The following is a 23,716-nucleotide window of genomic DNA, read 5'->3' as shown; positions in this document are numbered from 1 at the left end:
GCCTGGACCCCCAGACCAAAAGACAGGAGCTGACACGGGCTGACTTTTGCGTGGAACCCAAGTGATTGTGCTTTCGAACGAAATTAATGCCAGCGCTTCTTCTCACTGATAAAGGTACTTCTAACATCCCCCAGGCCCCTGGTGGGAGCTAAGCACCCTGGAATGGACAGGAGAGAAGCCTGAGAGGAACAAGACGCATGGGTGGCCACAGGTCCAACTCCTGCAGAAGTCTGTCTACAAAAGTGCATTTCTTCCTGCCGCGATGTCATCTCGTGCGGTGATGGCTTTGCTCTGGAAAAGCTTTACTGTATTTCCGTGGGATTAGTGCCCCAATCCAGCGGCTGAAGGCTGAGTGCTGAGCTAAGGGTTACGTACATGTGCAAGCATTTGTCGGGCACTTACGATGTGCACATGGTGGTGGAGAATCCAGGGCAAAGGACACAGTCACCAGGGAAAGATCCTGCTTGTACGGGGGAGTTGAGAGCCACCCAGAAGAGCGTAAACAGCATCGGGAAGAATGGGGAGAGGTCACGGGCTTTAGAGCCAGGCCGGCTCCCAGGCTCGGCTCCAGGTGTGCTGGACCCGTTCCCCAACTTCATCCCGTCTCATTCTCTTGAAGTGGAAAATGGGAATGATACTCATTCCTGGGAACGAGCCTGGGAAGGGGTATGTGTGAAGCTCTGAGGGCAGTTTCTGCCACCTGGTCGGTGTTCATTGATGTGATTATTACCATTGGCTATAATGTTAAATGAGATATCATACATGAAGTGCTAAGCCAGGCCTGGTACTTCTCAAGCACTCAGTGATGCTAAAGGCCATTGTTAGTGTCATTTGCATTCTGAAGTTCTGGGTTAGTTATGTCTTGCTGCATGACAAGTGACCCCCCACCCCGTCCCCCGATTTCACAAATTTGTGCAACAACACACACTGATCTCTCATAGTTTGCCTGGGCCGGGAATTGGGCAGGAGCATATCGCTTCATGGTTCTAGCTCAGAGCCTATCAAGGACTGGCAGACAGCTGCGGCTGGGGTCTGCTTCCAAGGTGGCTCGCTCCCCTCCCGGCACATCGGCGCTGGCCCTGGGCAGCCTGGACCCCTGCCCCAGTGTCCTCACGGTATGTTGGCTTGCTTCCCCTCCGGGGAGTGATCCAAGACAGCAAGGCAGAGACACAGTTGCTGTATCCTGAAACTCCATGCCACCATAACCCACTGGTTACACAGGCCGGCCCTGCTCATCTGGGGAGGGGCTACCCAAGGGTGCGAGTACCAGTAGAGACTCACTGGAGACCATCCTGGAGTCTGGCCACCCCAAGTCCCCAGCTGTGCGGCAAAGACGCGATTTCATAGGAGCTCGGATGAGAGGGAGAATAATGGAGTGCTCGGCAACATTTAGATTTTTTTTTTTTTTATGCTAAATCTTGACCATTTCTTTTTTTCTCATCTTCCTTACTTCTGTTAGCACTTGGGAAGAGCTGACAGTAGGACTCTTACAACCAGAAGGGTGAGAGGGAGGCAGGAAGCATGGAGAAAAGTTTAAAACGGGTAAACATGACCTGTGGGAGGGATAGTAAGAGAGAAACTGACATTGGGCATGAACAAAGTCCAGAAACAAAGAGACAGCTGGGCCCCCGAGCCAGGTAAATAGGCTGAAACCAGCTGCGGTAGGAAGTCAACGTTAAGGGCAGAAGGCTTTGGCTAAACACATTTTCAGAATGCCTGCAGGCTTGTTTGATGTGGGGGAGTTGAGGCTGGGTGACAGCTTTTTGAAGGTGAAAAAATATTCTCCTCTAAAGGACATTCACTTCGATGCAAGGCTGCCCTGGAGAGGTCAAGGCAATGCCAGGAAATGGACTTTAATAGCTTCCTTCTATCAGGGTGGGAAGCTTCGAGTTGATAAGGAAGTCAGAATCAAGCATCCCACTTGGAGAAGTCTCTCCAGAGGAAGCTGCTGGAGGGGGAGATAGTCCGTGTTTACACAGCATGCCGCGCTGTCTACGGTTTATACAAACGGAGCTTGCTCAGGCCTGCAGAAGACAGACCCGCCTGACCTAGAAAAACCCACATCTGCTGCCCCGCCAGCCCTGGGAGGAAGTGGCTGCTCGGACCCACCCTGCCAGGAGGCTCGGACCTGCTGGACGTATCCGGGGCTGGAGCTCCCGTTCACCGCTCACCTCCATGCTGGCTGCTGCCGTGCTGGGCAGGGCTCAGATTGTCACTTCATGTCCTAAATGGACATGTCCTAAATGGATCCTTTAGGAATCCCCTTCGTGTCCTAAATGGAACCACTTGTTCAACCCTTCCGCTTATCCCCGGCAGCCCCAGGGAGGCCCTCATGACCATCCTAAGACATGACTTCGGTCCACTTACCAAGACAGGAATAAAACCTAATGTTCGTAGATCCGTGTGGAGGTCCCAAGGGCTCCCAGTAAGAGGCCGGGGGATTTGCCAGTCCTGGAGTGTACCGTGCACTGAGAGGAGAGGCGTGAGCTGGTCATTTCTGGATTCGAATCAGCACCAGCTCTTGAGCCTCACCTTGGCAAGAGCATTTTATCACTCAGAGCTTTGGTTTCCTCATCTGAGAACGGGGGAGCAGGCTAACAGATAAGGTGCTCTTGGACAGTGCCCTGCATCTAGCAATGACCTCCGCCATACTCTCACTCTTAGTCCATTTTTCTTCCACGCCTCCCGGACTTCATCTGCGTGTTACAGGGCCCTCCTTCCCAACCCCTTCTTCTTTCAAAACTCTGCTTCCAAGCAGCCCCTGGATGGCTTAGTCTGTCCAGTGTCTGATTTCAGCTCAGGTCATGATCTCAGGGTCATGGGATTGAGCCCCACGTTGGGCTCCGCGTTCAGTGGGGCGTCTGCTTCTTCCTCTGTCCCTCCCCCTGTTCGTGTACTCTCGCTGTCTCTTTCAAATAAATAAATAAATAAATAATCTTAAAACAAAACAAAACAAAACAAAACCAAAAAACTGTACCTCCGAAGAGGCCCCACATGGAGCTCTGCGGCTGGTGGAGATGTTGTAGCTCTCGGGCCCCTGGGCAGCTGTCTCTGCTGCCATCACTTAGCACAGTAAGGCCGGCTGACCAGCTGGCTGTGCCCACAGGGAGCTCCTCGTGAACTCAGTCTCTTTTTGTTCCCCCACAAGTAGCACAGGGCCTGGTCCAAGCAGGCCATCCCCACATGTCCAGACAATGCAGTGTCCAGTATGTTTCCTAGTGCCAGGTCAGATCTGACTATGTGCCAGCGGCCCCCGGGGGCTTGCTTTTGACCTGGACCATTGACATTTGGAGACAGGAGATGACAGTAACTCAGTCTGTCTGGTGGATTAGGGGGGCCCAGGGACTTCCTTTCCAGCAGAGCCTTCTCCCTTGCATCTAACAAAACTTGAATTCAAGGTAGAAGTAATGCTTTTCTCAGAGAAGGTGTCAGGTGTACAAAAAACTAGCCAGGGAGTGGAAGGTTAGACCTTTCCTCTGACTGCTGAGAAGTCCTTAACTCTGCTCCGACCTAGACCCCACACCCCAAGGAGTGTCTTCCACAATCTCAGACACTGGGCAAAGTCCAGGGTCACTGTGTGATTCAGCGGGTGGAGTCAGTGTTATAAATTATACATTTGCCTTAAAAAAAAATCCATAAAAAACACAGTCTCCTGGGCCTGGATTCAGCTACTTGTCTAAGGGGAATCACTTTCTGATAAGGACCAGCACCCTGGTCCCTTAAGACTTCCCATGTTAACCCTGTCCCCCAAGCGTGCAGCCCCCAAGCCTCGCGCCATCTTGCCCCTTTCCTCACCCTTGCCCTGAAGAGCCTCATCGCTTTCTGAGCCCATAAACTGGGCTTTGAGAAGCCTCTGGAGGGTTCTCTTCACTTGGCCAGCTGCTATCACTGCCCATCTGAATTACCACAGCCACCTCCAAGCTGCTTTCCCTGGCTGCCGATCTCCCCTCTCTATCCCCTCGTGGAAACCAGATGGATCTGCCTAAAACAGTACAAAGGTCACCAACCCCCCTGCTTAAAAATACTCCATTACCACCCTGCTTGAAAATACTCCAGTACCAGGTGCCTCGATGGCTCAGCAGGTTAAGCATCCGAGTTTTGATTTCAGTTTCGGTCATGATCTCAGGGTCGTGAGATCGAGCCCCACTTGGGCTCCACACTCAGTGGGGGGGTCTGCTTGAGATTCTCTCTCTTTCTCTGCCCCTCCTGCCACTTGTGTGCTCTCTCTTTCTAAATAAACACATAAATAAGCAAATAAAATCTTAAAACAAATACTCCAGTGGTTCCTTTTTAGCAGCAGAATAAAATCATAATGTCATAACCCAGGTTTTCTAAACCCTTGACCAGGTTCTGATCAAACTAGCTCCCGTGTTGTCCTGGGCACACACCAGGGGCGTGCCCACCTTGAGGCTGTTCCACCTGCCTGGAATGCTGTTCCTTAATCCTTTCCTTGTAACCAGCTGTTCAAGGCTTCTGTCTACTTCCCATGGATTGGCCCAGGAAAGAGCCACTAGTTCTGTGTAGCTACTGAGCACTTGAAATGTGGCCTTTAAATGTGGCGAGTGGCACTAAGGAACTTCATTTTTAAATTTTATTTAATTCTAATAAATTTATAGAGTGATACTTGATTCATTTAGTGGGAAATATTTAAGTATGTTTGGAATCTACTTTTGTGAACCACTTTTGTTTTTTCTTTTTTTTTTTTTAATTTTATTTATTTATTTGACAGACAGGGATCACAAGTAGGCAGAGAGGCAGGCAGAGAGAGAGGAAGGGAAGCAGGCTCCCCGATGAGCAGAGAGCCCGATGCGGGACTCGTTCCTAGGACTCTGGCAACATGACCTGAGCTGAAAGCAGAGGCTTTAACCCACTGAGCCACCCAGGTGCCCCATGAACCACTTCTCAACTCTAAATTCTATGACATCTCAATACAGACCAGGTCTCTCTGGTGACAATTCAGCCACGAATGTAAAATGCACACTGGATTTTTAAGACTTTGTACCAAAAAAAAAGAATGTGAGACATCTCTTTAATAATTGTTACATCAGTTACATGTTGAAATGATATTTGGGGTATATTGGGCTTAATAAACCAGATTGTTAAAAATCAATTTCATTTTTTAAAAAATTTTTCTGATATGGCTACCAGAAAATTTAAAATTACATATGTGGCTTACATTATAGTTTTCATAGGCAGCCATGTTCTCCATTCTAGATCCCTGAAGCAATGGTCAGTATAATCTATTTAGAACTTAGCATATGTGGGCCACGTGAGTGGCTCAGTTGGTTAAGTGTCTGAGGCTTGATTTTGGCTCAGGTCATGGTCTCAGTCAGGGTCACGAGATTGAGTAGCTGCCCCCACCCCCACCTTGGCCTCCGTGCTCAGCAAGAAGTCTGCTTGAGGTTCTCTCTCTCTCCCTCTGCCCCTCCCCCTGCTTGCTCTAAAGAAATAGATAGATAGATAGATAGATAAAATCTTTTTAAAAAGTGTTTTTAAAAACTTAGCATATGCAACTTTGCATTTTAAAAAAAAATCTCTATATGACAAGATCCTTTTAACTGCTTTTAACCCCCAATGCCTCTCAGCAAATGCTATTATCTGACAGCTATTTAGGACTAGGTACTTTGCTACGTGCTTTGCATATCTTATGGCACTTCATTCCCCCTGCAACCCAGGGAGGTGTGGGCATAATTGGCCCCATTTTTTAGATAAGGAAAATGAAGCTCAGGGAGTTTGTGCGGTTCATGCCAGGATCCTGAGGACAGATACAAGAGACAGCCGAGTTGGGATTTGAACCCACACCTGTCCAATTCTTGCTGACGTTCTTTGTGACCCCAGCTCATACCTGAAGAGAATGGGCACCCACTAAGTAACCGCTGTTGCTCAAGTTCAAGTTCCTCACTGAGAGGTACAAGCACTGTCCCGCTTGCCCCCTCTGTGAGCAGGCTACGTGGCTGACATCCAACGTGTAATGGTGTGTCCCGATCACCCCACCCCGCACACACCCTCTAGCTAGTTCAAGTCACTCAGTAACCCATATTGTGATATTATTTAGCCATTCCAAGTTAGCGCAGTATGTAGCAAGGCCCAAGTCCTTGGTTCTGACAAGTTGGTCTGAGCCAGAAGTATCTGCCCTACTCTGTGTATAGATCCCTCCAGTCCTGGAGAGCTGCAAATCCAGCTGGCCCCGCTCAGAAATGAAGGAAAGAGACTTGGGCATAGCCAGTTGGTGGCATACTCATTTAAATTACATATATTTAGCAAGCCATTGGGATATGACACGCTAGCTGTTGAAGATACTGGATAAGTTAGCTATGTCCCTTGCCTCAAAGAGCTTACATTCTTGAGCAGTACACGAGGGAGGAACAATTACAGTGTCACCTGTGCTGTGGTGGGATGAAGCAAGGATGCTGTAGGACCAAAGGGGCCAGGTACTTCCTTTGAACCAAGCTGGGGAGGGAAAGATGGGAAGGAAGGGCTGGGAGGAGTAAGGAAGAAAGGATAGGGCAAGCGGAGGGAGGGCACAGAAGGAGAGGAAGCCGGAAGAAAAGGAGCTGGGGAAAGAAGGATGGGAGATAGAGGAAGATAGTCTGGAAACCCAAACAGGGAGAACTTCCGGTGTTTTTCACCACCGCTGGCCAAGCTAGAAACACGGGTGGTACTGTTAGGAAGGGATGAAATTTACCAAGAGAGTAATTTGTCAAAAGAAATCTCTCCCTAGGAAAAGGCTATTATTCCATGACAGGGTTATACTGGGGGTTTGTCAGAAGGTTTTTCAGAGACATTTCTTAGCTCGCTGTCAATAAAGTATTATTTGCTTCCTAGTTTATGGAGAAGGTTAAGTCATGAAGAATAGGGACCTGGAGGAACAAATCATTTGGGGACCCAAGACAGCAGTGGAGGTCTATAGTTTGTTCAGATTTTCCATCAGGACTCATTGTACCTTCCCCCTGTGAGCCTATTGGGTCAAATATGTTTGTCCCAGGAGAAGTTAAATAGCCCCCAAACCCAATGCCTTAATGGTTGTAACAAATTAGCAAAGACTCTGTGTGATTCTTGGAGAGAAAACTGCCTAAGGCAATAGGTGTCTTTCTAAATCAGAGCCCCTGGCCCTTTCTGCCCTCCAAAATATACAGAGTTCCTATTACAGAGGATGAGTTTTGCCTTAAGGGCATCACCCCTGGCCTGGGGGAGTCCTACACAGCAGCCTCCCCTGTTGGAGCTGGGTTTAACTTCTAGGCGGTAACTTCCCTTGCTTTCCCTGAGGAACTTAGCAGACATTTGGGGTAAAGGAACATCTGGAGAATGGTCCAAAAGGCATTCACTGTGTATCTCCTAGTCCATAAAGTACTCGTTGACTTCTTGCCCAGAGCGGCCTTGGGAAGGGCAGTGATGACCCCGAAATTTAGTGGGTTTCTACCAGAGAGGCATAAAAGTTCCCAAGCAAGTACTGACTCAGGAATGACTTAAATGCAGTGTTTCAGCCATTATTTCTACCAGGGAAATTGACCATTTCTGAGGTTGAATTTAGGTCCTGTGGCTATAAGAGGGGGGCAATTAGATATGATCTCATTATATCCCCCGGGTCTCATTATACGTCCCTGCTCTGCCTACAGTTTAGAGGGTCTTCTGCTGGCTCTGTCCCGGTGCTGTCCCTACTTATAGGGTAAGACCAAGGGACCCACCCTGAGCCTGTGCCTCTCCCAGAACAAAAGCCAGGTACCCAGAATCCCAAACTTACCTTATCCAGGCAGGCTGAGGCTGTTTGCCTGAATGTGGGTCTGTCCTAAGGGGTGATGGCACCACAGGTGTGCCCATATCTAGGCCCCCAGCTGTCCAGGGGTGTCTGTTGGTGGGGGTTGTGATCTGTGCACAGGCCTGTACCCACAGGCATGTCCGTGAGACATCCCTCCTTATTCATAACCTTCATGACATAGACACCAGTTCGTGAATCAGACAACTAAACTCTTTGATAGAAAGAACCGTGGTGACATTGACCACAAAGCCTGCGCTGTCATTTCATACAACTCCCCACAAAACCTCTGAGATGATTTTGTCCATTTGACAGATTGGAAACCGAAGCCCATGCTCTTATTGGTCTGTGCCAACATCTTCACTTGAACCTCTGCTCTTTTAGCTGATCCCTTACACTCCCGGTACTGATGGGAACTAATACAGCCTGCCCTTCTTCAGAGTTCCAATGTGGAGGACAACCCCTCATAGACGTGTATTTTCTCATTCTTGTATTAGATTCTTTTGACCAGAAAGAGATCCTGTTGGGGGAGACACAGAAACTGCCACAGGGGAACCTGTGCAGAAGGGATGCCTTTAAACTCAGAAGGAAGAGCTCATGAAAGATGGGGAGACCGTTAGGACCTGGACAACATTCCTAAACCTTCAAAGCATTCTTAAAGAAGTTTCGATGCTCCTTCCTCCAATGGCCTAAAACTGAAACTCTCGTGTGTGGACAGAGACTGAGTGCATTTGTTCTATAATTTAATTCTCAGGACAGATCCTTCTGTATAAATGCTCCCATGATACAGATACGAACTTGGGTGAGGTTCAATGAGGTTGTGTTCTCACCAAGTTCCCGCACCCATTCCACATCCCCTCTCTGGCAAACTAGCCCAAATGACCAGCAAACAGTCTGATATGATTCGTATGGTTTAGACAGAAAAGTGGATGACCTCACTACTTAAGAGAATTTTTCTTATGACAGCAAAGACAAGGAAAACAATCCTAAGGGCAAACTCGCGTGACACCGAATTGATGGACAAGGGGAGTGGCTTCCGCTCGTTTTTATTTCCTCCTCCTTTCTCCTTCTGGGCAGGCCTGGCAACACCCTCCCATAGCCAGGAGAAAGCTAATTACTAAAGCAAAAGACAGGAACCTTGGTGACACAGCTTCTGTTTCTAGACCTTCGATTCTGTGATTTTGACTCAGCAGCGGCCTTTCCCTGAATCCTCCCATGATCTAGCCCTGCTTTCCTTAGCAGCTGACACAGGAGTTTGGAGACAAGAGGCTTGGATGACATTATTTGCACCAGGAGAGGCGACCTGGCTAGCCAGCTGGCCAGGAGCGTGGTTTCTGGAAACAGCAGGTCCAAGCACACACTCCAGTATTCTGAGGGAAAGAAAACTGCATCCACCCAGCTTGGGTCAGAAAATGTGAAGATGCAGGAAGAAATTGAGACTTTGCAGCCTTCAGCCTCTCTGGAGAAACAGAACTCACGTTCAAGGTACCTGTTTCTGGCAAGGGGCAGTCCATTTACAGGCAATAGAACTAAAAAATATCCCTCGTCTTTAAAAGCTCTGAGGGGAACTAAAGGAGAAGGACTGAGCAGGATGTTTTGCGTTTCTCAGAAAGAATCTCAGATTTACAGGCAAAGCTTTTTGTTAGTGTCATATAAATAGACTGCCCATAAATGAGTCCGGGGCAGCCAGCAAGGTGTAAGAATTTCTATGGGTGCTGGCTTGTGTCTTGAAGACAGCACTGGCTTCTGACTTCAGATAAGCCGAGTAAGGTCACAGCTGGTCACCAGCAGCTCGGGGATCCTTCTCAGAGGCTGAGAAAAATACAACCGGTAATTAAAGTCATGTTTTCCACTAAGAACAACAACAACAACAACAACAACAAAAACCCCCACCAACAATGCAGTTCCACATGCCTCGTTTCACACAAAACTTTCCACATGAGAGGCACATTTCATCACCCAAGAAAGTCGCCTCTTTGTCTCTAACTCACGTTAAGGGAACGTCTGGGGTTTTTTTACGCATCATGTAAATATTGCCATAAGCTCCGCTCCTCTTTTCTAATTTCTACATCGGCCACCTGGAACATTTGACAAACCAGGGGCTGATCTCAAAGTATGGAACATCTTACCAGAATCAGCCTAAGAGCTGGTGAACTTCAAGATGACAGCCAGCTGCAAAAATTCTGGAGAAATCGACCGACCGACCAACCAGCCCACCAGACTATTGGACTCTGTGTGCCTCATGGTTAAGCACAGTTAGTTAGCTACTTGTTTTTTTAAATCTGGACATCCGGGGCACTAGTGCAATTGTGGCCTCTCGGAAGAGCACTGGACTCAGAGTCAAAAAAGGGTCATTCCTGGTTCGGGCCCTGCAGCTGGTCGGACTGAATGAGGCTTAGAGTGTGTCACTTTTCTTCCGGTCAGCCTCCCAGTGTGAGACAGGAGGGGAGTGAGGGTAGTACTGGGTGTTCCTAGTCAGGCTATTGGGAGCAGAGAAGGAGATAAAAGTGGGTTAAAGTGCTTTGGGGCGTTTCAAACATTACACACATATAAGGGATTTGTGTCACAGAAGGGCTAGGGAATCCCCTTCTTTTTCTAGTATGAGCAAGGAAGATATGAAAAACCTATGCCTGTTTTATGGGTAAGAAATAATTAGAATCGACCTATTTTATATTACTGAGGAGGCCAAATGGAGTTGTATGGCGAGAATGTCGGATATGTTGTCATCTTTGTTAGAAAATTAGCACAAGGCTTAACCACCGAGTTACATGACTGACTTTTAAATAAATATACCTAGAAGGGTGGTGTCCTTTCCTGAGTGGTGAATACTTGCTTGGACAGGGGAATCACTTACTTAAATTATATTTTCCATCATTCCAAAAAAAAGGTTTTTTTAACTCCTCTTTTGGAATTGTTCGTAGAGCTTCTGGCATATTCTTTTGAATATGTCTGAGGGTGAGAAATTCTTGTCCTTTCTGGATAATAGTGATTTTTGTAAATAGCTCCAACGTATTTGGCACGAAGGTTGGTAAATGAGCGAAATAATGCCATTTTTTAAAAATTGTAAAAAAAAAAAAAAAAAAAAAGCTGTGACAATAAGATAGGAAGCCTGTCTTTCAGTTTCAACAGGAGAGTGGCCGTGGTTGGTTTCAAAAATTGGCAGTATTGCTGGAAAGGGCTGGTATCCTTCTCCAAGTGACCATGTCAGAGAAGAGAAGCCACTGAGAAATATGTTTCTACATTTTTAGTCCTCCCTTCACTATTTATCTTGCAAGACTGTTTGCCACCATACCTTGGGTTTCCAGAAGGAATAGAGCATTGCACCTAATCAGCCACTGGATGATTTTATCACAGCTCCTCAGGGCATCTGAACCCCTTATCTGCACATGGATATATGCGCTAGCAACAAAGACAGATGTTTCCAAAGAATTAACATCTGGCTCTACTGGAAATAGAGCACCCAGCAGATTCAATTCTAACCAGTAGACTCTACTCCCTTAAAAAATTTGGATTTTCAGGATGCCTGGGTGGCTCATTTGGTTAAGCGACGGCCTTCAGCTCAGGTCATGATCCCAGTGTCCTGGAATCAAGTCCCACATTGGGCTCCTTGCTCAGTGGGAAGCCTGCTTCTCCCTCTGCCTCTGTCTGCCTGTGCTCATTCTCTCTGACAAAAAACAAAACAAAAAGAAGTTCAGATTTTCTTTTTCAGTTACGAAACAATCTATCCGGAAATTAAAATATCACTGATATCATTACAATGTAACCTGAAACAGCTGCTAAAGTACACTTCCTTTTGGTAGAGATCACTTACCTTGTTATATTAAAACAAACACAATCACACGTTCATTCATTGGCTAGCTGTGAGTGCTTTACTGTTACATGATGCCTTTTCTTTTATAGAAAATATTATTTTCCCCACCTCATTTTTTTTATTGTGGTAAAATTCACATGACATCAAATTCATTGTTTGACCATTTTATTTTTTTTTATTTTTTAAAAGATTTTATTTTGTATCTGACAGACAGAGATCACAAGTGGGCAGAGAAGCAGGCATAGAGGGAAGAGGAAGCAAGCTCCCTGCCGAGCAGAGAGCCCAATGCGGGGCGGGGCTCAATCCCTGAACCCTGGGATCAAGAGCTGAGCAGAAGGCAGAAGCTTTAACCCACTGAGCCAGCCAGGCGTCCCTGTTTGACCATTTTAAAGTATACAATTCAGGGCATTTAGTACATGCATGATCTTCTGCAACCATCGCAATGTCTGGTTCCTAAACATTTTCATCACCCCACAAGGAAACCCTGTCCCCATAAGCAGTCACTCCCCGTTCTTCCCTCTTTCTAGCTCCTGGCAGCTACTAATCCACTGTGACTATGGATTTGTCTGTTCTGGACATTTCCTACAAGTGGAACCTTACAATATTTGGCTTCTTCCACTTAGCATAATGTCTTCAGGGTTCATCCATATTATAGCATCTGTCCATCAGTATCCCGTTTCTTTTTATGGCAAACAATTCCATTTTATGGATATACTACATTTTGTGTATCCCTTCATCCATTGATGGATACATGGGGTGTTTTCATCTTTTGGCTATTCTGAATGGTGCTGCCATAAACACGGGTGTATGATTTTTGGTCTGAATACCTATTTTCAATGATTTTTTTATATACACCTATGAGTAAAATTACTGGCTCATGTGGCAGGTCTATGTTTAAGTTTCTCAGGAACCCCAAACCTCTAATCTACTTTCATTCTTATAACTTCAAGGCAGACTTGATTATCAGACAGAAGCAGTGGGACTGCTCTAACCAAACCTCAGGCTGGGCCCAAAGGTGTCTATTTTTCAGAAACACCGACTATAGCAGCTAGGTCTGATCTGAGCCAACCTTGTTCCAGCACAAGGTTACACGCTGGGCTTTGAAGGGCTTTCGCTGCTACTCTGCATGTCATAACATGAACCGGCCAGGCAGGAAAACCTTCCTGCCTCCTGGGCATCCTTGGTTCTCCATTATGCTGCACACACTTTTGGACAAAGAAAAAAGAATATATGTTCCCCGCTTAACTTACAGGCATCCCTCCTGATTTTGCAGAAGAGCTCAGATTAGCATCTGGAGTCCACGTAGAAATGGTGCGTGGGGGCCAAACCTGCTCTCTGGTTGTGGGCAGATGTTGGAGAGTGGGGCCTCCTGAACACAACTGAGACTCTAGAGAGATTTTCCATCCAGGGTCAGGCTTTTACCATACATTTTGTGTGAAGGCACCACCTCGTGATTCTGACCCTATCCATCCATAGATACTGGAGCTGGACCTATTCTGCTTTGTGTATTGTGGATTTTCCACCCTCTGGGATAAGCCAGGACAACAGGAGATAATCCTACTACAGCCATTGTTCATTGCAGCCTAGTTACTGAGTCACGAGGCTTCTCAGCCATTAAGCCAACCTGACAGTAGACTGGCACTGATTTTTTTCATTTAAACCTGTCATGGGCCAACTCAGAGTGCCAACCTCTTACCTCAGCTCCCCAACACAGAGGCAGCTTTGGAGTTACAGAGGCCCAAATCAAGGAGCACTGCCGTTGCCCTGCACAGAAGAGAGAAACCAAAACGGCTGTTTCCACTTGCCACTAAATACCGAGAATAGAGAAGTTGGCTTCTGGGGTCCTTGCTACGCAGTCTGTCAATCCAGCTGCCACTTGTCCCTGGTCCCCTAGCAGCCCTTTCAGGTATCCTGGCCTAAATCTGCTCTTAGGGCAGAAAAAAGTCCCTTGGCTGGTCACATCCTCTGTAATCTGGCAGGAAACCGAAAATTTGCTTGCTCCGGTCCTCGGTCTGTTTGCTTATCTGCTTGTTTCCTTGTAGGGAAGAGTCTGCTTCACAGTGTCCGGTTTAGGGGGATTTTCACCATGACCTCACCCTCCGCAGCCACCATCCACTGACTTCAGTGCGACAACTCGAGTGGGAATCCACATTAATGAGACATTAACCGCCCCCCCCCGCCGCCTCGCACGTCTCAGATTAATGACAACCCCAGTTTCCTCCCCTGAGAGTCTTTTGCAGGGTCTGCAAAAAGGGGGATGGGGGCCTGATGATGTCTGGGTATCACTCTGGGCTTGGGAGAGCAGGATGTCCGAGAAACCACCTCCAGAAAATGCACTAAAACCTTCCAGACTCGCGCCCGCGGTCTGAATACCGCTCGCGGCAAGGGGCTCGAAATTAGGCGCGCGAAGGGGGACAGGAGGCGGCGGGCACGTAACCCAGGTGTCAGAGCGTGGAGAGCGGTAGGAGAGCCCAAAGGGCTGTGTCTGGGACCTGGTCTCGGGCCTCCAGGGTTCCGGGAAGAGGCTTCTGCCCGTCAGTGAAGGCAGCTGATTAAAGGGAAACAGAAAGTCGGGCTCCGCCTGCTCGCGCCCGGACCGGCCGGAGACCACGTGACCATTCCCAGCTGCCCCCACCCCCGCGCGCGCCGGGCTCGAGCGTGACCCGTGGAGGCCGGGGAGGCTGGAAAGCGGCCGCGGCGTGCGTGCGTGCGCGCTCCCGGGAGGTGGCGGGCGCGCGCACGCCAGGGGGCCACCGCCCCTCCTGGGCCCGCCCTCCTTCCCTCCCTCCCCGGCTCGCCCGGCCCGCCCTGCCCGGCCCGCCCTGCGAGGTGACTCGCTGGTTCCCTCCCTCCGCGGGCGCGCTCGGGCCGCCGCTGCGCTCCCCGCCCTCGAGCCTCGTTGCAGGAGCCGCCCGCCGCCCGAGGAGGAGGTGGAGGGAGCCGGAGGGGCCCGCCGAGGCGGCGGCGGCGGCGGCAAGATGGCGGACTTCCTGCCGTCGCGGTCCGTGCTGTCCGTGTGCTTCCCGGGCTGCGTGCTGACGAGCGGCGAGGCCGAGCAGCAGCGCAAGTCCAAGGAGATCGACAAATGCCTGTCCCGGGAGAAGACCTACGTGAAGCGGCTCGTGAAGATCCTGCTGCTGGGCGCGGGCGAGAGCGGCAAGTCCACCTTCCTGAAGCAGATGCGGATCATCCACGGGCAGGACTTCGACCAGCGCGCGCGCGAGGAGTTCCGCCCCACCATCTACAGCAACGTGATTAAAGGTGCCGGGCGGGGGTCGCGCGGAGACCGTGGGCCGGGGCCGGGCCGGGCAGAGGGGTTGGGGGGGCGGAGGCGGCCGGCGCGGGGTCGGGCACCGCCCTCGTTCGCTCCTGTCCCTGGCGGAGGACGGGGCCCGGCGGGCGGGCGGGAAGGGGGCGCGCCGGTCCTGCTTGCGCCGGGAGCCCTCGCGCCCTCGGGGAGAGGATGCCCGAGGGCGCCCCGCTTTCCCCCTTGCCGTTCGAGAGGGGGTCATGGGTGGTCCCTCACCCCACCCCCCGCCGCTGGCCTCGTCCCCTCCGAGAGGGAAGTGAGGCGAGCCGGGCTTCTCGGGGTCCTGGGTGATCGCGCCTGCCTTCCTCCAGACGAGGCCCAGAGACCCAGGAGTCAACCCCGGACCCTCACCCCCATCCGCCGGCCCGGCACTGCCTGCCCAACCTCGCCGCCCCGGGTGGGTGACCCGAGTCACATGGGGTCGGGGCTGCTCCCAACTCCCTGCTTCTTTGGCCACCTCCTAAGCGAGGGAGTCCTGGAACCGTCTCAGTAAGGAAACTTTTGCCCGAGACTTGTCAAGGGCGAAGGGTGACAGTTCCTGGGCCCTTTTGGGCAAAGATAACGCAACTTCACGGAGTCCTGTGTACTGGGCTGGCATCAGGAAAGAGTAGACCCATACAGTGAGTCTGAAAAAATTAGCACGAGTGGTTTTTCGCCCCCTTGTCACGGTCGGGCAGGATGTTTTGCCTGCAATCACTATGCAACACGTTCCTCTCTCCTTTTTGCTTAATAACTGGGGTGCGGGGGGTACCACCACTTGCTCTCCTATTTAAATGAAGTCGTGCTTTGGTATAAAGAATCTTTGGCCTAAAAAGTGATGCGGAGCCTGTACAGGTTGAGCCAGTGAGTGGCTGTCGGCTTGGATCATAGGCTCTGCTTCTATTTGACAAGTAGTTTTTTTTTGTTGTTTTTAATTAAGGTGTTTGTAAGTGAAAAATGCACAGATAATTTTGGGTCTTTCAGAGAATTGGAGAAGTTGGTTCTTATTTCAGTGACAATTAGTTCATTTTTCTTAGTACCAAACATTTTCTAGTTTAGGCATTTTGGCAAATTTGAGATACAGAGCCTGGTACTTCAGGTGCCTCAGGAAGCCACCATCTGGGTAGCAGTTCTCCAGGGGTTTGCTACATACAGATTTCAGCAGATTTGCCAGCAGCGTTTCTTTAAGTGGGATTTTTTTGTTTGGGAAGTTCTTAAGCAACACCTTCTCATCACCTGTTTTTTTTTTTTCCCTCCCAGAATTGAGTTGAGGAAAAATATCCACCACCCCCAACCCCCCACGAGGGGGTGGGGGTGGAGGGGTGGGGGTCGTGGGGTAATTAGAAGAGCATTAGGCCAGGAGCTCACAGATGATAGCCAGCTCTGAGCCCTGGCATTGCTGCAGTTAGGCTCTATAAAACAGTTGTATTTTTCCCATTCTACTGTTGAGCATAAAACTAATTAAGGTCTCTTTCAAGGCTTAGGGCTCCGCCTTGGCAGTCCTTAATTGAAAGTACCTTTGTATCCTGAAGCCGATGAACTTAAGGAGTTATGTCAATGAATAGGGTTAGCATGTTAACTGATTATGGGCCAGGTAAACACCTGGTCCTTATTGTGCACTGGGTCGTAAGTGTGACCTACTTTGAGCATTGGTTATGAGATGAAATAAGTCACTAGACATCTGCTTTTTTGAGTTGGATTGCTCAGAAGATTGACAGCAAAATGTTATCCAGACAATTGACGGAGTAGTCATGTGACTGTTAATTAAGAGGGACCAAAGATAACAGTTTAGTGATTAGAAATCCTGGGTTTGGATTAAGCTCTGTTGAGTTGAATTCTCTGTTTCTATGTACTTTTTGCAGTTGCTCTTCCTCCCTCTTGGGGAAATCTAAGGCTTTCCTGTGACTTACACTGACTAGATGCTTGGTTTGGGAGTTTTTGAGTTTCAAATTGGTTCTTAGAAGACTTGGTGTTGGGGCGCCTGGGTGACTTAATCTCTGACTCGATTTTCGGCTCAGCTCATGATCTCAGTTGTGAGATCTAGCCCTGCATCAGGCTCCAAATTCAGCTTGGAGTCTCCTTGGGATTCTCTCCCACCCTCCCCCTTTGCTCCTCTGCTCCTTTGTGCAATCTCTTTCATAAATAAAATCTTAAAAAGAGAGAGAGAAACCACTCGATATTGGGTTACAGCCGGGTTCTGCTCAGGGAGCAGACGAACTCAGAGTGATGTTTGACTCTTGGCATTTCTTAAATGTCTTTGAGGGGCTCAGAAAATCTTAGTTGCAGCTGTTTTTTTCAGAGCTTGGAAGTTGGCTTGTGCAGCATGATTTCTTTATCCTTTACTGGTTTTGGTTCTCTTGTGACTACCTTTTTTTTTTTTTTTAAGATTTTATTTATTTATTTGACAGCACAAGCAGGGGGAGCAACAGGCTCCCAGCCAAGCAAGGAGCCCAATTTGGGACTCTATCCCAGGGACCCTGGGATCAAGACCCAAGCCAAAGGCAGCGGCTTAACCAACTGAGCCACCCAGGCATCCCGTGACAACCTTCTATTAAAAGTTTATAAAAAGTTATTTTATAAATTAGAACATGTTAAAATCATTCAAAAAGAACAATTGTGTTAATAGTATTTGCTTTTCAAGGCTCTAATCTTGGGATTGTGAACACGTGTTAGTTTTTTTTAAGCTCTGAGAAGTTAAGGGTGTTTGTTTCAGTGTTGGTCTCCAGTTTGGGAGGAGGTGGGCTGGAGTAGTTAAGAAGCTTCAGAAGATAATAATGGAATAGAATCAGTGAGAATATCTAATGACTCCTAGTACACCTTTCTCTTTCTTTTTAAACAAAGGTATGAGGGTGCTGGTAGATGCTCGAGAGAAGCTTCATATTCCGTGGGGAGATAACTCAAACCAAGCCAACGGAGACAAGATGATGGCTTTTGACACCCGATCTTCCGATGCGTCCAAGGGAATGGTGGAAACTCAAGTTTTTTTGCAATACCTCCCTGTTATAAGAGCATTATGGGCAGACAGTGGTATACAGAATGCCTATGACCGGCGTCGAGAGTTTCAACTGGTAAGAGATTTGTTCTTTTACATTGTTGTCATTTTATTTTAATAACATTTACCTGTAACTGATTGTAACATACCTTTTTTCACTGACTTCCACATTAAAATGTATCTATCCAGAATTTTAGCCTCAGAAATTTGGATTGCTATATAGATGAGCTTCTTTCTAAAGCAAGATAAAAATAAAGTAAACCCCTGAGATTTGGTGAAACAGTTATGTGTAATTGGTCATTATTCTTTTTTGTGAGTGAGATGATAGTGATTTTCTTAGGTACTTTCTCCTAATTTTATTCTACTTTTAAAATTTCCTCCTAATTGTAGCAACAATATTCATCCTTCTGAAAAATTGATCTTTTGTTCTCAGACTGTGAGCTCAGTAACTGCACCTTGTTGTTCAGATGTGTCATCTGTGTGGCCTTTTGATGTACTCCTTTTATGATTCAGATTAATTTATAAAGAGATTAAAGTCCTTGATAACATTTAAGTCATTGTTGCATTCTATGTGTGTGTTTTTCTAAGGTTTCCAAGCACGTTTTACGAAACATTTCTTCTTTAGAAGCAAAATAATCTTAGACTACTGTAACATTTATAGCTGTTATACAGCACTGTGGAGAGGGTGGGAAAAGAAAAGGATCTGATCTAGGTGAAAGATACACAAATAATGATTGAAATCAATTTTTTTTAATCAAGTGTTTTGCAGTTTAATTGTGAATGCTTTGATTGTATTCTGGGTTTTATTTGCCGAAGACCGGAAAGATCCCAGGAATGATAACAATCTAGACTGTATGCACTTCAGAGGTAGTTCAGATTTGAAGTGTTTTACTGTAATATGATCCCAAAGAAGTGACAGTTGAAAGTAAAACTGCTTAGAAAGTTGTTTGATGATGTCATTGGCGTTAAAGTGATCCACACTTATGGGTGTGGCTACAGAACGATACATAGCCACAGCCGACAGTCTTTGCTGTTAACAGTTTGTACTCAGAAGCTGTCTTGGCTATTAAAAGTTCTAGAACTGTGTTCATGACAGCTTTTTATAAAGCTGAGTTTTGGATCTTTATTTTCTCTGCATTATGGCTCTCACAGGCGCGGTCCAATGGTAGCTGCTGTTACCTACTGTCTTGTATAGTTTTCCTCTTGGGTGTGTGTATCTCATCAGGTACTTTGTCCATTAATGAAAGGCAAAGACTATCTCATGTTATTATTAAAATCAAGTCATTGGCAGCATTATATATTGACAATTATGAATTTAACTTGACAAGTGACCTCTGTCTAGTTCTCAGACCCGTGGTTGATTTTTGTCCTCTTTTGTCCTTTTTTTTTTTCTTTCTTATTTTATAGCCGATAGTTCCTCCACACAGTTTCTCGTCTCTCGTCACCTCTGTCTTGCTTTTAGGTGTGCTTATTCTCCTTTCTTCTTAATTCATTTTCTTGAACAAACCATGCTTTCCACTCTAAGGTTTTGCAGCATCCAGCTGCAAAAGTGTATGGTTGGTATTGACTGGATGAAGGAATAAACAGCTGTACTCTAAAGGTTTCTGAGGGAAAGTTCTGTAAGTCCATTTAATTGAAGTTGGGCCTCACTGACACTTGATTTTTTTGGATGTTACATTCTTTTTTCTTTCTTTCTTTTTTTTTTAAAGATCGTATTTATTTATTTATTTGTCAGAGAGAGAAAGCGCACAAGCAGGCAGAGTGGCAGGCAGAGGCAGAGAGAGAAGCAGGCTCACAGCTGAGCAAGGAACTGGATGCAGGACTCAATCCCAGGGCCCTGGGATCATGACCTGAGCTGAAGGCAGCGGCTTAACCGTCTGAGCCACCCAGGCGTCCCTGGACGTTTACATTCTAACAGTTTTGTATCAAGACTGTCCTGTCATGTAGTAGAGAAAAAGCATTCCTGAGTATTTGCCATTAAGAACAAATAACCAAAACCAGTCAGAGTGAGGGCCTCCATGTTCTTCACTGGGCCCAGCTGATGCTTTAGGAACAAAGAAGGTCTTGAGCACAAGGAGTGACAAGCTCCAGAAATACTTTTCCCCATAAAAAGTAGGGACAGAAGAAGAGAGGAACAGGGAAGGATGTAATTTTAAACTCCTGGAGGACAGGAATTTTTTTCCTGTGTGTATCCTTGGCATTGTTAATGGTGCCTATCAATGTATAGGAGGAGTTCAGGTATTACGTTGAATTAGTGACTCTTGTGCTTTTGGCTGCTGTGTGGTGCTTGGCACAGTGGTGGACATCGAGAGGGCCCCTGGCTCATTTAAAATATTCCTGCCGGTCCTCTTTAATTCCTTTTCTTCTCTACATGCAGCAAATTCCCAAGTCCTGTGTTTTCTACTGATGAAAAATTTCTTGCATCCGTTCCCTCCTTTCCCTCTTTCCATTAATGTCTTAGTACCTCTTGCTTGGACTCCTAGGTAATCTTGTTCAAACACCACACGGGTTTGTTCAGAAAGCTGTGTTCTTTCCCCATTACCTCCAGAACAGAGTTCAACTTTTTATTTGAGTCAAGCCTAGCGAGCTTGCCTGTGATTCCGACAATGTATTCATTAGACTACTTCACACACCCGATAGCCTCTCAGTTCCACATACCCTGATTTTCTGCTACTGTGGCTGTCTTTACAAGGTCTTTCAGTGAGGGTTTTTCACGACTCTATCTATTCAGTAGGTCCTACCCTTGACTTAGAAGAACGGTAATCACATTTCAGTGTGACTAAATGGGGCCCGCAGACCCCTTGCATCAGATTCACTGGAATGCCTGTTTAATACAAAACAAAACAAAAGCAGAGTTCTAGACTCATCCCAAGAGGCTCTGATTCAGGAATCTGGGATGGGACCTGGTGATGCGTATGTATAGCAGATAGTCATCAGTGATTTGGATGAATTCGCTCTTTGGGCCGTCTTGAGGAACAGTGCCTTAGGGTCAGAGCTTTCTCCAGCCCTCCGGCTGGAATGTGGCTCTGTGCCCTGTGTTCTCCTTGCTGTGCTTGCTTCCATCCCTTGTGTGGTTGCCTGTACTCCACTTTTTTGTGCTTGTGTTTGGGTCTCCCAGCAAAGTAGAAGCTCCGTTGGTATGCCTTGTCTTTTTCTCTCTCACTAGCATATAAGCCTGACACTTATTTTATTTCCTCCTTTTTTAGACATTCTGAATTATAAGGTTCTTCTAGGAAAAAAGAAACATCCCACATTATCTTCTGGGAAATAGGAATCATTTCTGTACGCTAGTCTGTTAATTTTTTAGGAGCTGGGAAGTCCTTATATTACAGTCATAATTTTTCTTTTTAACAATGTATATTCTTGAGTCTTGGATAGAAAAAGTAAAACCAGGTGGTTGAGTTATGGACATTGGGGAGAGTATGTGCTGTGAAGTGTGTAACCTGGCAATTCACAGACCTGTACCCCTGGGGCTATACATTACATGTTAATAAAAAATTATAAATTAAAAAAACAGGTAAAAGTAAAACCATCAGGGGAAGAGAGAAGAGTTAGCAGATAGATAAAATTCATCTTTTTTTGTTTCAACTAACGATTATTAAATTTATTAATGCAAATTGAAATGCCAAAAAACAGAACAAAACAAAAACAACCCAAACAGGAATAGTTTTTAAGCCTTTTTATGGTTTCTTTGCTTAAGATGAGCAACTGCCTTGTAATCAGTCTTCCAGGCAAAAGGGTTAGGGTAGTGGGATCACAGCTTAGCTTTTTAGCCAGCCAGCCATTCATTTGTTAGTAATAATTTCGGGTACAAACATGAATGTTTTCTTTTCCAAGTTCCCAAAGGCAAACATTTCCTTTTCTGGTTAGTTTCATTATGGGTAAGCTAAATAGTTTACTGTGAAAAAAGAAAAATCCAAGATTTACATTGCTCTTCTAGCTTTTAAGATACCTTTCTAATTCTTATAAACCAGCTCCCGGGATATACATATTCAGAAGCGATCTCTTAGCACTGGATTAACTATTTGTGATGCTGAACTTCGGCTGTGTGTTCACTATGTCCTACCACTACACACATGAGATACCCCCTCTGGAACAGCGGGTGACTGTGGCCAGGGAATTCGGTAACTTACATGACTAGAGATGGGAGTCAGGGCTTGGCTGGAAAGTGTGTAACTGCAGATAAAGGAGCAAAACTAACAAAATGGCCAGGAATCCTTGTCAGTTCATTTTTTTAGATATTTAATATTCAGTTACTTCTTTGGAAATGTAAGCAACGTTAACAGGACTGGTTAAATAGGGCAGGAAAGTGTATGACTGGGAGGGACACTCCAGAGCTTCCTAGTTTCTATAAACACTTTAACTTGTCAGCACTAATACAGCTTCCTGTAATGACCAGTTTTTCTTTGCAGTTCTTGAAACCAAAGTTATTTTCTTTGTTATCGTGGTACCTTCAGTTAGACTTAATTTTTCTTATTCAAGCAGTACAGTTTGTGCTGGACTTTACACTTCTTCAAGCCGATGAGGTAGTTTATCCACTAAGACAGAGCTGCTCTTCTGGGCAACAGAGTAACTATTTAGCCCCATTCATTGACCTATAAAGAGCTGAGCGCTAAGTAAAATAGGAACTTCAGTTGGGACTAACATTTATTTCTGTATTTATTCTGCAAAATGGATTTGAAATGCTATAGAATTAAAGGCACTGGTTTATTCTTTAATCTAATTTGGATAGGCTTTTAAAAAATGAATCAGTTACTACTTTCAGTGGCAAAATATGTTTCTGTTGGGGAAGGAATTGGTCTGTTTTCTCCATGAATAAAATTAAAACAGGGTTTTGACTTCAAGTTGCAAAAAACCTGTTGTCTCTGGATTCGAGGATTATGGTAAAACACTTGAGCATATCTAACAAAAAGATTCTATCTTTTTGCAGAGATAGTAAAATTTTAGGTCCCCATAGATAGAATTGCTTCTTGGTGAATTTTCGATCGGAAGAAAGTGGTTCCTTTTTATCCAAATCTTAGCAACCCAGAGCTATATAGTACTGTATATTAAAAAGAGAGAGGCTGCTTTGGCATGTGCTTATAGTTATAATACAATTTCGTGAGATTGTCTGGATATGTGTGCATTTATATGCTTGTGTATCTCTTGACGTAGTATGTTGGTGTGTTTGTGTTTATATCTTTTTTATTTATTTATCTTTTTGGTGAAAACTTAACTAGCTATGGGATGTCTGGGTTCTAGCCAGGTGTTGTAGATTACTGTGCTGCTTTATTACGTTTTACTGCTGAATAAAGCTAGTGGTATAGTAATTTATGCTGCTTGGAAAATGTTCACTAAACAACTAAGAGATGAAGCCAAGAGATGGTTTTGTTATGAAAACTAGACTTCAGTTTCAGAATTCCTTGAGTGGACCTAGCCCAGGAGAAAGGCTTGTGGCCTTTAGTTTAAGAAAACCATAGTTGCCAAAGGCCGCCCTGGATTGAATAGTCCCTTTTCCTTGTTCACAGATAGGAAGCAGCCTGACCAAGCTGGGACACCTTGTCTGACTAGCCCCAAACGGGTGCCAGTTTCTTTCTCTAGAAAATCAATTCAAGGGCTGATAATTATATCACTTCTAATTACTTTACATTTTATGAAAATCGCTTTGTACTTCTCAGAGTCCTATCACGTATATTACCATATAATCCTTTAAAAACACTGTGAGAGGAATGAAATACATGCTATTGTCTCCATTTCCCAGAGGAAAAAGTTCAGATGCAGAGAGGTTTCTTGATGCTTTGGGTCACAGCTAATGAAAGGATAGACTGGACCCTGGAGTCCTGGTCTGCCACCTCCTGGTCCGCAGTGCTGGCCGGTGGACCATTGTGGAGC

General features: G+C 46.3%; 1 protein-coding gene across 1 annotated transcript in view; it reads left to right on the top strand.

The window, feature by feature from the left end:
• Window positions 1-14,434: 14,434 nt before the first annotated feature.
• Window positions 14,435-23,716, top strand: part of GNA13 (G protein subunit alpha 13) — a 40,727-nt gene continuing 31,445 nt past the window's right edge. The window contains exons 1-2 of the mRNA XM_044247577.1: window positions 14,435-14,825; window positions 17,695-17,921. Coding sequence (XP_044103512.1) covers window positions 14,543-14,825; window positions 17,695-17,921 — 510 coding nt within the window. The 5' untranslated portion in view covers window positions 14,435-14,542. The remainder of the gene's footprint in view (window positions 14,826-17,694; window positions 17,922-23,716) is intronic.

The sequence above is a fragment of the Neovison vison genome, chromosome 5 (genome assembly GCF_020171115.1).
Source record: "Neovison vison isolate M4711 chromosome 5, ASM_NN_V1, whole genome shotgun sequence".
NCBI lineage: Eukaryota > Metazoa > Chordata > Mammalia > Carnivora > Mustelidae > Neogale > Neogale vison.
The sequence above is the reverse complement of the archived record's forward strand: the minus strand, read 5'-3'. Positions and strand labels throughout refer to the sequence as shown.